A 13294-nucleotide genomic window follows, 5' to 3' on the forward strand; every position below is an offset into this window, starting at 1 on the left:
CTTTATTCATGTTCATGAACAAGGTTTAGCAGCCAATACGATAACGTGTAAATCTGCCTTGGCTAGACCTGTACTGTACGCCTTCCAAGTAGACTTCTCTAACGAAATCGTTAATAACAAGATTCCTAAGGCTTGTGCTAGTCTCAGGCCTGCAGCACATCCGAGGCCCATCTCGTGGTCCTTGGATAAGGTTCTTCACTTTGCATCAACAATGGACAATGTGACCTGCTCTCTGAAAGCTTTGATCCAAAAAGTTATATTCTTAATTGTTCTAGCCTCGGGGGCCAGAGAGTGAAATAGTGGCCCTTTCTAGACATGAGGACCATATTCAGTTCACAGAAGGGGGAGAACTGAATCTTTTTCCTGACCCAACGTTTCTCGGTAAAAACGAGCTACTTACCAAAAGGTGGGGTCCCTGGAGAATCTACCCTCTGAAGGAAGATGTCTCGCTGTGTCCAGTAGAGTGCCTAAAGGTCTATCTTCATAGAACTTCAGACTTTGGGGGAGGACAGCTTTTTAAAGGAGAAACATCAGGCTCAAATTTGTCTCTAAAACAACTAAGGGCAAAAATCGCCTACTTCATTCGCAGAGCAGATCCAGACAGTACACCCGCAGGTCACGATGGTAGAAAAATTGCTTCGTCTCTGAATTTTTTCCAGTACATGGATTTTGAACGTTTTCGCTTGTATTCTGGATGGAAGTCATCCAGAGTGTTTTTCAAACACTACGCGAAGCAAGTGCAAGAGATAAAGAGATTTGTGGTGGCGGCAGGTAGTGTTCTAAAACCTGTCGCTTAATGCTGCGAGGAACAGTGAATTAATTGTAACTGATATGTGCAGGGTGTGCGTGTTGACACCTTATGGCACAACACTTAAAGTGAAGTGTCACTAAGGTGACACTATGGACTGTTCCAGATACTAAAGGTGAAAAATTGCATAAATAGTTAACACGTGTGCCTTGTGTTTTTTACACAAGTGTGGAAAGAGCCAATTACAGAAATGTATATTAGAAAATTTATGAAATTTTCAGTCTGGTGGCATTATAATCGTTTCCTTTTCAGATGAAACAAGTATTTCTGAAATTGCCTGTATGATTTATGCTTGCTATGATTCACAAACATTTTGTTTGTTACTATAAAATGCATGTTGAAATTAAAATTTTTTTATTGAGTACCAATAAAAAACTAATTGGTATTTGCGCCTTATTTCGCCCCAAATCCAAATAAATAAAGATGTGTACGAGCATTATTTATGATTCCCCTTTTTATCTGCATATAAGTAAGAGAACAACTGTCTAACTTGTTCCTTTATGTAAACAAACCTTCTTTTTGTGTGTACATACCTGGTTTCTACACAGATACAAACCTGTCTGTCTTTGCATACGACTAACCTTGTATGCTTTGGATGTGATACTGGCCTATACAAACATTTGTTTCTACACGGATATAAATCTGTCTGTCCTTGCATACAGCTAGACCTGCATGTCCGGGGAGGGGACAATGGCTTATACAAACATTTGTTCGTATTGAGTATACAAACTATGATTGATGGCGTATACAATGAGACCGGTATACCCGTTTTGTTACTAGGTTCGTTCATATGAAATATGCAAACCTTGAGGCCTTTCTTGAGTCTGACATGCCTCTTCCCTGTAGGGGGCAGGAAGCACTAACATAGTTCATGATTAGAAGAAATGACGTATAACGGTAACGTCATATGTCTCTAGGTCTGAGTGACCAAGGAAATATTGTCTTGAGGTTAAGGCACAATAAGAAATCCACAGATACATTAATGCTCTTGTAAACTTCCATCAGGACGACATGGCCTGAGCCCAAAAGACAGATTTTAAATATGTAACTTCCCTGGTAGTTACATATATATAGCTTAAATCCCGCGTTTCGACGCTGCACGACAGAAATCCAAATTCGCGGCAACCGCCGCCATGGCAGTAGGTGGTCATACATGAGCGCCATCACTCGTAGGTTATCAGAACCATTCCCAACATCTTCAGAAATTCTCTGTCGTTGATAGAGTCAACACCTTGGAAATTCTTTCGCTACTAATTACTTTATTCTACAATTTGGTGAAGTACCTTTTGTATGATTATTGTTAATGACTTTCGCCGCTTGTTTTTTGGATATTCTCTGGACTTTTCACCATCGATTTTATAGACTTTGTTGGTTTTTGACCTGGACTGTTTTTTCTGTTTACAAAATGGCTGACTCTATAAGAAAGTGTGTTAGAGTATGCAAGACACGTATGCCTAAGGCCTCTATTGATTTTCATTCAGTATGCTGTGGTTGCAGAGGTCAGGTTTGTAACAGATGTAATGAATGTAAGTCTTTGCCTGATTCGGAGTGGAATGCTTTTGATCGATATTTGTTCCAACACAGATACAAACCTTCACTATTTATTAGGGTATTACTTTCGGCAATGCTGAAAACCAGCCAAGACAATTTTAGTGAGGGATAATTACCCCATCCGCTAGTTAGCGGGAGGGGGTTGGGGTAGACTAGCTACCCCGCTCATTCACACCTGTCGGTTGAGTAACCACTTTTACTTTTGGCTCGTTAACAAACTGCCTTGACTTTATCACTTTTTCTTTTTAAACATAAAACTTACCCGCTGGTTATATAAGAATGGCTAAAGTTCCTGGACGCCCGGCAGAAATTCAAAATCTCGCAGTAGACAGGCCGAACTATTCCAACCAGTTCAGACCTTCCCTGTTGCCATTGCTGGCTGGAACGATTGGAATTCACTCGCAACCTACTTTGATTTGGACGGTTTATTTGGTGATGTACACTGTCTTTTGGTTTTGGGCTTTCGCTTTATTGATTTCTCTTTCATATTATCTTGAAATCTTTGTTGTTTTGGGTTTATTTAGATAGTTTTGACCCTTGTTTATGTTTTGATCTCTCATAAATATTCAATATGGCCGACCCCTCCCCTGTATATAGGAAGTGTATAAAAGGATGTCATACTCGTCTTCCTAAAGCTTCTGTTGATCCTCATATGTTTTGTGTGAAATGTAGGAGTAAAACTTGTACTTTTGGGGATCGGTGCGAAGAATGCTTTTCTTTGACCGAAAGTAAGTGGTTAGCTTTTGAGCCCTATACTCAGAGACTAGAGAGAGACAGAATTAGACGCAGTTCTTCTCGTTCTGTAGATTTACCTGTATCCAATGTCATTGATCCTAATCCTTCCCCGTAGTGGTAGTTCAAGAACCGAAGGAACCTACGATGAAGGATATGTTTTCCGCGATTCAAGCTCTCGGCGTAAGAGTTGAACTACTAGCGGCGGACAAGAACCAGATTATGTCTGAAATTAATTTGCTTAAAAGTTGTCGCACAGGCGACCTATCAAGTGCGAAAAGTTCGGCTAATGTGTTCAGTGTTGTGGAGGGTGCGTCTGCGCGATCCTGTCGTTCGCCTAGCCTTAGACCTTTTTCAAACTCCCGAACCCATGGGAGAAGTAACGTCGAACGGCGAAACGGAACGAGAGGCGTCATCATTTGCGCATACGTCCTCTCGAGCGTACCTGCTGTCGTATCACAGGTCGCTCACCCTCACCATAGGAAAGGTGAGGTTAGTGCATTATCGCCATCTTTGGATGAAGTTACGCGTGACGAGGTCTGGCGTCAAGCCTCTAGACCTCTTAAGAGAAAAGAAGACGCAGTGGTACAGCAACACGATTCTCCTCCGCAAGAGCCTGGCTGTAGCCATTGGGATATACCCGAGCGTTTTCAGTCCCTTGGCGAGGGTTCGCCTGCGAAACGCTTTGACGGGAATTCTGAAATAGATAAAGGTTTGGTGCAGTCAGATTTGGAGCTGATCCCTGGTTCTGGTGTTACGGTTGATGCACCGCCGCTTCCATCAGACTGGTGTTCGTCTCCTAAAAGTGGGGAGTGATTTGGAAGCGATGAGGAAGGCAAATTTGCGTTGGAAAAGGCTGCACGCGTGTCGCCTAACGATGATCCCAAATGGTCTATGCTGTTGGGCATGAAGCAGTAACTCTCGTCGCTTATGCAATCTCATCGGCCTGCTGTTGGCAGTGCGGTTGGGCGTCAGTCTTCCGGGTTAGACACGTTGTAGCACAGGCGGCCTGTTGACTCCGGTAATGACGCGTTGTCGCACAGGCGATCTCCCAGCCGCAGTGTTCAACGACAGGTTAAGGTGGATGCGTCTCGTCAGGGACCTGCTTCTCAGCATCATTCGACCGCTCATAGCGCCAACGTCGGTTTTCCAAACGCGACGACGTTCGCGATCTCCTTCGGTGGAAGGTCGTCCTTTTAAAGGACACGTCGACCTTCCACCCGACAGACCTGCCGACCTGCCGTCACTGTTCTTATATAAACCTAATAAGGTTTCATCTGAGCACGCTAAGGTGAACCAACTAGATACGCGTTATGCGGCAACGAAACCTGACGAACGTGCTATAGTAGCTCGTCAGGCCCCGTCAACAAACCCTAACACGGTATCAAGGGCGTATGCGCCAACACGCACATACGTCCCAACAGGAGCCCAGCTCTTCTACGCGCTATGCACATACTCATGCACATACGCGCCCATGTTCTCCTGCGCTCCAGGACTTGCCTAAGCATATGCGCCCACGCCTAGCTGCGCGCCAACCTTCACCTGTGCGCCAGTGCTCTCCTGCGCGCTGTCAACCTCCTGCACGTCAGCGCTCTCCCACACGCCAGCGCTCTCCCGCGCGCAGTTATTTCTCCTGAGCACCAACGATCTACTGATCTGGGCGCTACTGGGAAGTCAACTAGAGTGACTTCTCCCACGTTCCAGCTCTCGCCATCGTGCCAGCGCTCTTCATCGCCCGCACGCATCTGCGAGGATGCGCGCTCGCGCCCCGCACGCACTTGCCCATCCTCTCCTAAGGATTCGCGCCCACATTCTGATGCGTGCCCACGAGCAGCACAAACTTCAACTGCGCGCCCACGCGCTAGGGGTCTTTATCCTGCGCGCGCGCGCCCTACGATTGGTACAGGCATACGCCAACTCTCTCCCGCGCATTCAACGCTTTGATCCTGCGCGCCCGTGCGCGCGAACACTCTCTTGCGCATGCGAATACTCTCCCGCGCGTGTGCGCCAACATTCTCCCGCACTCGCTCCTGTGCTCCCACAGTCTCCCGCGTGCTCTCCTGTGTGCCATCAGTCTCCCGCGCGCCCACGCACCCACGCTCACGCTCGCAGTCTCCCGCGCGCATGCGCCCGCATCAGCAGTCTCCCGCGTCGGATCCCGGTATTCTCCCTCGCACGAGTGTCAATATCCTTCCGCGCGCGAGACTGCTGAACTACGAATGGCAAGGTCGCCATCGCCTCATTCCCCTCCCCGCAAGTGCATACCAGCGCGCATTGTGGGAGAAGGGAAACATCTAGAGGGGTCCAGGATCCCAAAGCCTTTTCAGGCGAACCCACCAATGATGAGAACTCCTCCCATGGATCCTTCAATTCCTGTCCCTTCAAGGGGTATGTCTGACAGCGCGTCAGCCAACAGCCCTGGTTCGGTGTACTGATCAGAGCCGTAACGCAAGTGTTCAAGCCTGTCTTCTCTGAATTGGGGCACAGATCCTTGTCTGCTTCGACCCCTTTGAAGAGAAAAAGAGGAATTCCAGACACGGTAACTTCTCAAAGGGCAAAACTGACTCCACGCAAGCCTTCGAGGCAGGTTCCTTCTTTGCCCCAGACTGTCTCTCCTTCCCCTTCGGATGAAGATTTCCCGTCCTCTGGGGAATCACGCGAGGAGAGACTTTCTCCCATCGCACCAATGAGGGAAACCTCTCCTCGTGCCGAGATGTCTTCTCAGGTGGGGACTGAAAGGAACATGCCATCCTCATCAATGTTGGAGTCCTACATCCTTCCCAGGAAGGAATCTAAGGACTCTAAAACATTACCGAAGTCCTCTACTAGGACTAGGATGGAGCCAGCTAGCCACTCGGAGAACATCAGCGACTCTCCCCAAGAAGAGCCTTTGGGGACAGGAGACTTCGCTGCAAGTCCTACATCAGGAGGAGACCAGCAAGAGTCAGAACATGTGTTTTGGCAAGTTCTGACTCTAATGAGGGCTCTCAACGGGTTTTCCGACCCAGAGATCCCTCCTCGAGAGGGCAAGGACACAGTCTTGGACCGTGTCTTTGGTACTCAGAAACCCTCCAAGACCAGTGCAGCACTGCCCTGGTCTCAGGGGGTTAAGAATACCAGGGATAAGCTCTCTCTACAGCTCTCCGAGATGTCCTCCTCCAACCGTTCCAGTGCCACCAACAAGCTCCTTCCACCTACTCACATACAGCAGAGGAGTACCTTAAGGAGCCTTGTTTAGCTCTTCCTCTTCACCACTCGCTGGAAGAACTTACCAGGGGAGTCCCTCTTGAGAGACTCTCCAACCGGCAGGTCTCATTCTCGGCAACCGAGATCCTTAACCAGGAGAAAGTTGCGAAGTGTGCTATGCAAGCCACGAAGTCTGGTTGGGGACCTTAGGTATCCTGATACATTCTGAGTATTTCTCCAAAGAACGTACCAGGAAAGCTATGGAGATTTTTCTTCTCTCAGGTACTCGCATGATCGAGTTTCTGGCCCACCAAGTCTCGAACTTGTGGGCAAATATCATTCTGAAACATCGGGATGCAGTAGCTGAGAGATTACATCAGAAAGTCCCTAGCACCGAGATCAATAGGCTCAGACATTCTTCTATTGAGGGATCCATCTTGTTTGAGCCTAAGGATATGGAACATGCCGCTGAGAGGTGGAGGAAGTCTCGTCAAGACTCCCTCCTTCATAGGGCTTTAACATCTAAGCCCTATAAGCCTCCAGCACCACAGCAGACCCGTCCAGTCAAGACCGCTAAATCGACGACAGCAGTGAAGACCGTGGTGTCTAAGCCCTTTCCTTTCAAAGGAAGGAAAGACAAAAAGTCCTCCAGGGGAGGCAAGAATCCTAGAGGGAGCAGCCGAGGCCGCAAACGCTAGGATAGGTAGTCCCCCTGCATGTCCACCAGTGGGGGGATGCTTACAAAGTTGCTCAAACAGGTGGAAGCAACTCGGGGCCGATTCCTGGACAATCTCCGTGATCAGTCTAGTATATCGCGTCCCGTTCATAACATCTCTACCTCCCCTGACGACGAATCCAGAGTCATTGAGCTCCCTTGCCATGGGATCAGCAAGGGGGCAAGCCCTTCGGGCAGAAGTCCAGACCATGTTGAAGAAGGGCGCTCTCCAAGAGGTCCTCGATGAATCTCCAGGCTTCTTCAGTCGACTCTTTCTTGTAAAGAAGGCGATTGGAGGCTGGAGACTAGTCATCGACCTCTCAGCTCTGAACAAGTTTGTCAAACAAACTCCATTCAGTATGGAGACGGCGGACACGGTCAGACTAGCAGTAAGACCGCAAGACTTCATGTGCACACTGGACCTAAAGGACGTGTACTTCCAGATCCCAGTCCATCCGTCTTCAAGGAAGTACTTAAGATTCAGCCTAGACAACAGAAAGTACCAGTTCAAGGTGCTGTGCTTTGGTCTCTCCACAGCATCACAAGTTTTCACCAGTGTTCACCCTAATATCATCTTGGGCATACAGGATTGGCATCCGTCTCCTCTGTTATCTGGACGACTGGTTAATCCTAGCAGACTCGGTATCATGCTTTCTTCAACACCGAGACAAACTAATGAGACTTTGCCAAGATCTTGGGATCATGGTAAATCTCGAGAAGTCCTCACTGCTTCCCACTCAAAGACTGGTATACCTAGGCATGATTATAGACACCAATCTCCACAAAGCCTTCCCATCAGACAACAGGATAGCAAGGCTGAGGAAGGTCGCAAGACCTTTTCTCTGACGAGAAGAACTTCCAGCCCAATCGTGGTTACGTCTCCTCGGTCATCTTTCATCGCTGGCCCGTCTAGTTCCCAATGGTCGCCTCAGGATGAGATCCCTCCAGTGGCAACTCAAATCACCGGTGGAATCAAGGGTACGATTCCCCGGACATCCAGATCCTCATGGGACCTGCGGAACTGACGGATCTCCAGTGGTGGGTGGGAGACAAGAACATACGAAAAGGAGTGGATCTTATCATCCTCCCCCCGAATTTGATGCTGTTTTCGGATGCTTCAAAAACAGGGTGGGGGGTCCACATGTTGCACCACACGACCTCAGGCCCCTGGTCAGAGTCAGAAAAGTACCTCCATATAAATCTCCTAGAGATGAAGGCCGTCTTTCTGGCCCTTCAACAGTTCCAACAGTACCTGGCAAGTCACTCTGTGGTGGTGATGAGCGACAACACCACAGTAGTGGCCTACATCAAGAACAAGGAGGTACTTTTTCGCAGCAACCATCCCATCTAGCAGTAGAGATACTGAGATGGGCCAAAGTCCACTCGATACCACTGTCGGCACGCTTCATTCCGGGCAAAAGGAATGTACTCGCCGACAATCTGAGCAGAGCTTCTCAGATAGTGAGTACCGAGTGGTCTTTGGATCGTCTAGTAGCCAACAAAGTCCTGACTTTGTGGGGTTCTCCGACTGTGGATCTTTTCGCAACGGCCCTGAACTTCATGCTCCCACTGTACTGTTCCCCAGTCCCTGACCCCAAGGCTATCTGGCAAGATGCTTTCCAACAACGGTGGGACAACATCAACGTTTACGCCTTTACCCCGTTATGTCTGATGAGGAGGGTACAGTACTCAACAAGAACAGAACATTGGTCAATCTTTCAATGACCCTTATAGCTCCACTCTGGCATCACGCGGAATGTTTCCCGGACCTTTTGCAACTCCTAACGGAGCTACCAAGAGAACTCCCTCCACGACACAATCTACTCAAACAACCACATGCCAACATCTTCCACGAAGCCGTAGGTTCACTACGACTTCATGCCTGGAGACTATCCAGCATCTCTTCTCTGAGAGAGGATTTTCACAATAAGTTGCTGTCAGGATGTCTGGACACCTGCGAAAATCTTCGGCAGCAGTCTACTAGGCAAAGTTTAAAGTCTTCTGTGGTTGGTGTCGTGGAAGGGGTATCTCTCCACTCGATGCCACTATTCCAACAATAGCGGAGTTCCTCGTGTATTTGCGGGAAGAAATGCGCCTTTCAGTCTCGGCAGTGAAAGGCCATCGCTCAGCCTTAAGTCTAGCCTTCAGGGTCAAAGGAGTGGACATTTCTTCATCGCTGGAACTTTCCCTACTCATACGTAGTTATGAATTACCTGCCCTCAGTCGGAAGTGAGACCTCCCCCATGGAACGTGGTTCGAGTTCTCAGGCCTCTTAAGAGACCTCCCTATGAACCATTACGCCAGGCATCAGATCGTCACCTAACCTGGAAGATGGTATTCCTGGTAACTTTGGCCTCGGCCAAGCGAGTCAGCGAACTTCATGGTCTCTCGTATGACATCGCCCATTCAAGGAGATGGGGGGAGGTAACGTTCAGCTTCGTCCCTGAATTTATTGCTAAGACTCAGAATCCTGGAGTGGCGGATCCTCGATTCGACTCCTTCCGGATTTCTAGTCTCCGTACTGTAACAGATGACCCAGACCATCTCTTACTATGCCCAGTAAGGAGCTTGAGGCTGTACCTCAAAAGAACAGCTGCAGCCCGTCCTCATGTGCTAGCTCTTCGTCAGCACAGGAGGGACTAAGAGGAGGGTCACCAAGAACACCATCTCTGCATGGATTCGTAGGGTCATTGACCTGGCCTTGAATCCAGACCCTCCTCCATCACGTCGCCCTAGAGCACATGATGTCAGGGGCATAGCTATGTCCCTGGCCTTCAAAAGAAATTTTTCAGTGACGCAGGTTCTTCAAGCTGGGGTGTGGAAACGTCAAACAACATTCACATCCCACTACCTGCAAGGCGTGACCCACAGGAGACTCGATACGTTCGCTATCGGCCCTCTGGTGGCTGCACAACAGCTGGTTTAAAACCTCAAGCTCCTTATTGGATAAGTAGCAGAAGGTTGAGGGCATTGTTACCCGGTTTTAGTCTGCATGAATGAAAAGCTTTGACTGGCTCTTATTCTTTTCTTCATCATCCCTTCTCTTGGGGAAAGCAGCATCCTGGGTTCTCTGCATAGCTGACCTCAAACCACTGCAGGTAAACCATGCTCCCTTGTGTTCCTAGCATTAAGATTAATACTGTTACGTCCCCATACCCTAACGAGGTGGTATTGGGAGAGTCCTTGTCTACAAGTTTCCATGTAAAGAACGTCAGAACAACTTCCTAGGACGAATCACACTTCTTCATACCTTCACACACAGCTTGCGTAGGCTGCAGTCCTTGCGTAGCAAGGTTCTAGCGAGGTGCAGGGACTCCTTATTTCTTGGGTGCTTACACACTCAAATAACAAGCCCCGGGCAAAGCCAAAAGCCAGACTGGCTTGGACGTCCACCCTTCCTAATGGGTGAGTCACCTCTATTAAATAGCGTGGTTTGTATTCCAGTTACGGAAAAAATGACAAATTCGTAGTTAATTTGTATTTTTCCTAACTATACAAACCTTAGCTATTTAACTAAACTTGGCCGCCAGCCCTATCCCCCTTGAAGTCCTACCTTCATGCAAAGTGAGCTCAAGCACAGGTGTGTGAGAGGAGGAGGGTAGCAAGCTACCCTCCCCTACCCCCGCTAACTAGCGGTGTGGATAGTAAACCCTCGTTAAGAATTAATGGCTTGTCATTTCAGCTACGCCGAAAGTAATACCTCTATTAGATAGCTAAGGTTTGTATAGTTAGGAAAAATACAAATTATCTACGAATTTGTCATATTACTGGGTAGTACTTGAAAAATTTGTCATATTAGGTAGCATTAACACTGCAACTCTATGTACCGTATTATTACAGCATTATTCATTCATTCTCTCTAACTTAACATTGAAAATTGGAATAAGGAAGGCTCTGTATTTTGGTCCATTGTTTTATTTGTGTTTCCAAGTTAGTTTTTATTGTTATATATTCAATATATTTTTTAACATTGTTTTGGAAAAGTATAAGATATTTTTGTTTTATTTCAGTGTGGGAAACTGTCAAAGCCTTATTGAAATGATGATATCAGGACTTTGGTTGATGTACCTAATTGGTGCAGCTATTCGGCTCTGGTTGATGACCAATTCATATGGAACAGATTACACATCAAAGCGGGTTGAAGTCTCAACACCGCTTAATGCTTGGAAGAGAGGTTAGGGTTTTGAGTAATTGCATTTTGTACTAGATCTCTTATTAATGTATGTGCATGTACATATAATTATCTGTACATGTGAGTATGGAGCATTGTATAAGACCTTTCTCATGTTGAAATGTATGAATAGGACTAAAGCATCAATGATGATACAGTAATTTATCTGTATTTGACATTGGGTGGTTAAGGACTTTGTTCAAATTCAATAGCTTACTTTCTATATATTTCCTTGGAAAGAAATTTTTTTAAGAAAAAAAGTTTAACATTCCTTACCTTTATTAAGAATTAACCTAAGAATTATATTGTGTTTTTTATAAGTTTTAACCTTCAATATTTATTCCTTATATTGAAATTTCAAAACAAAACTTTTGTATTGCAGTTCAAGAAGGTGTGTTTCTTCACGAGCATGGTGTTTCGGTGTATAGCGGGGGTGTCTTCCATGAAACACCCTTATGCCTTTTCTTTGGTGGCTTTTTAATCAGGTACCTGAAAATTCTTACACCTATTTTACATTTTCAAATCAAGCTTTCAAGTTAGTAATCTTCCGAAAATATTCTATGAACTTAAGAAGTTTTGGGAGGGCATGTGTTGTCATCTTTGCAAAATTGATGGAAAGAATTTATTGATAAATTTGTATCTTGTTTAATAGAATTATTGAAGCTTTTGTTTTTCATAAATAAACTTTGTTCCTATATGAATACAAACCATTGACCTTTACCTAGGATAATTTTGGTCCTACCTCTCCAGAGGCTGTCTAGGTCTTATAAGGATTGTCAGTCTTTTCTGCTAGCTAATTACCTTTGCCCTTCCAGGAGTTCTCCTTCTGTTGAGCATCCTTGCTCTTTGGAGAATGCTCAGTGGGTTCTGTGCAACCTTGGCCCGATCCTTCCTCTTTAGAGAAGAATCTCTTTCTTCCTTGGAGGACAACTGGCTGTCCTGATGACCATGTCCAAGAATCCCTGTTTCTAGACCTTTGCCTTCATGCTCTTCCAGACAATGAGCTTCCATGAGTGCCTCCCTTCAACATCCTTGTTGTAGACCTTCTTTACCTCCTTGTAGTTCCAGATGCGTGGCTAGCTGAGCTTCGCCGTTGGACTACTCTGTGGACCAGCCTTCTGGTTCTTGCAATTTGTTTGCTCATTCTAGTGGCTCTTCTGATCCTACTCCTTGTAGATGCAGAGCTTTGCCATCACGAACAACTTTCAGGTGATCTCCAGCAAGGTTTACCACTCCTTGTCATGTGCATTATGAGCGGGCATCATCTGGATGCACTTTGGAATGCTTGTAGCCTCGTCAGTCCTCTGATCTTTGGTATTCTTCTCGACATGCTTCTATCGGACATTCTCCTGTAAGCTCTTCTCCGGGATGTGTCTCACTTTGTGACTCGTTCTCGCATCACGTGTCTTTCAAGCGTGCTTGACCTCATTTTCCTTAAGCAAAGCAGGGCTCTTCAAGGTGTTCTCATTGCAAGTGCTCATCTCCCTCATGCTCAGCTTCAAAGCAGTATTTTGACCACTCCTCCTTGGTGAATTTCTTACAGCTCCCCTGTTTGTGTCAGGCACGCGAATCACAATTGCGAGTGAGCTTCGATAACATTCTTGGAACACTCTCCACCTGATTGCTGCAGGCGCTCCTCTCCAGAGGAGGTAAGTCAGGGCAGAAGGGTTCCCTCTAACCTAGCTTCTCCTGACAGGCCTTCAAATTTATGTGCTGGGCAAGTGTAGCGTTAATCTGCAGGGTGTTCCAGACATCCTTTGGAGGATCAACCCAGATAAGAAGCATACAGTATTTCCAGTAAGCCCTTGCCCCAAGATCCATCTCCTACGGAGGAAGGATCATATCAGCAAGAAATTACAAACCTAGCAGGAAGAGGGTTAGCATCTTATCTGAAATTTTTCTTTATGTGCCTGGTTTGATGATGGCCTGCCAATGCCATCTCGCTGTTATTGAGTTCTAGCTTCCTTTTAAGCTATTTATAGGTGAAACCTAAACAGCTTCAACATCCCTATACAGTAATCAGCTATTAGGAAGTTGTTGGAGCTACCTTCCTCTCTCTCATATTGGACCTCAGTCTGCTAAATTAAATATCCACCTTAACCAATCCTTACAGTTTTTGGACAAAGTGGTT

General features: G+C 46.5%; 1 protein-coding gene across 2 annotated transcripts in view; it reads left to right on the top strand.

Moving 5' to 3' along the window:
• The window catches only part of PIG-U (phosphatidylinositol glycan anchor biosynthesis class U), a 140360-nt gene that overhangs the window by 8028 nt on the left and 119038 nt on the right, over nucleotides 1-13294 (top strand). For both annotated transcript variants that reach the window (XR_011041849.1, XM_068362704.1), the window contains exons 2-3: nucleotides 11003-11166; nucleotides 11546-11648. Coding sequence is in view for 1 of the 2 variants with exons in the window: in XM_068362704.1 (XP_068218805.1) it covers nucleotides 11031-11166; nucleotides 11546-11648 (239 nt within the window). In the remaining variant the exon portion in view is untranslated. The remainder of the gene's footprint in view (nucleotides 1-11002; nucleotides 11167-11545; nucleotides 11649-13294) is intronic.

This window comes from Palaemon carinicauda, chromosome 39 (assembly GCF_036898095.1).
Source record: "Palaemon carinicauda isolate YSFRI2023 chromosome 39, ASM3689809v2, whole genome shotgun sequence".
NCBI classification, from domain to species: domain Eukaryota; kingdom Metazoa; phylum Arthropoda; class Malacostraca; order Decapoda; family Palaemonidae; genus Palaemon; species Palaemon carinicauda.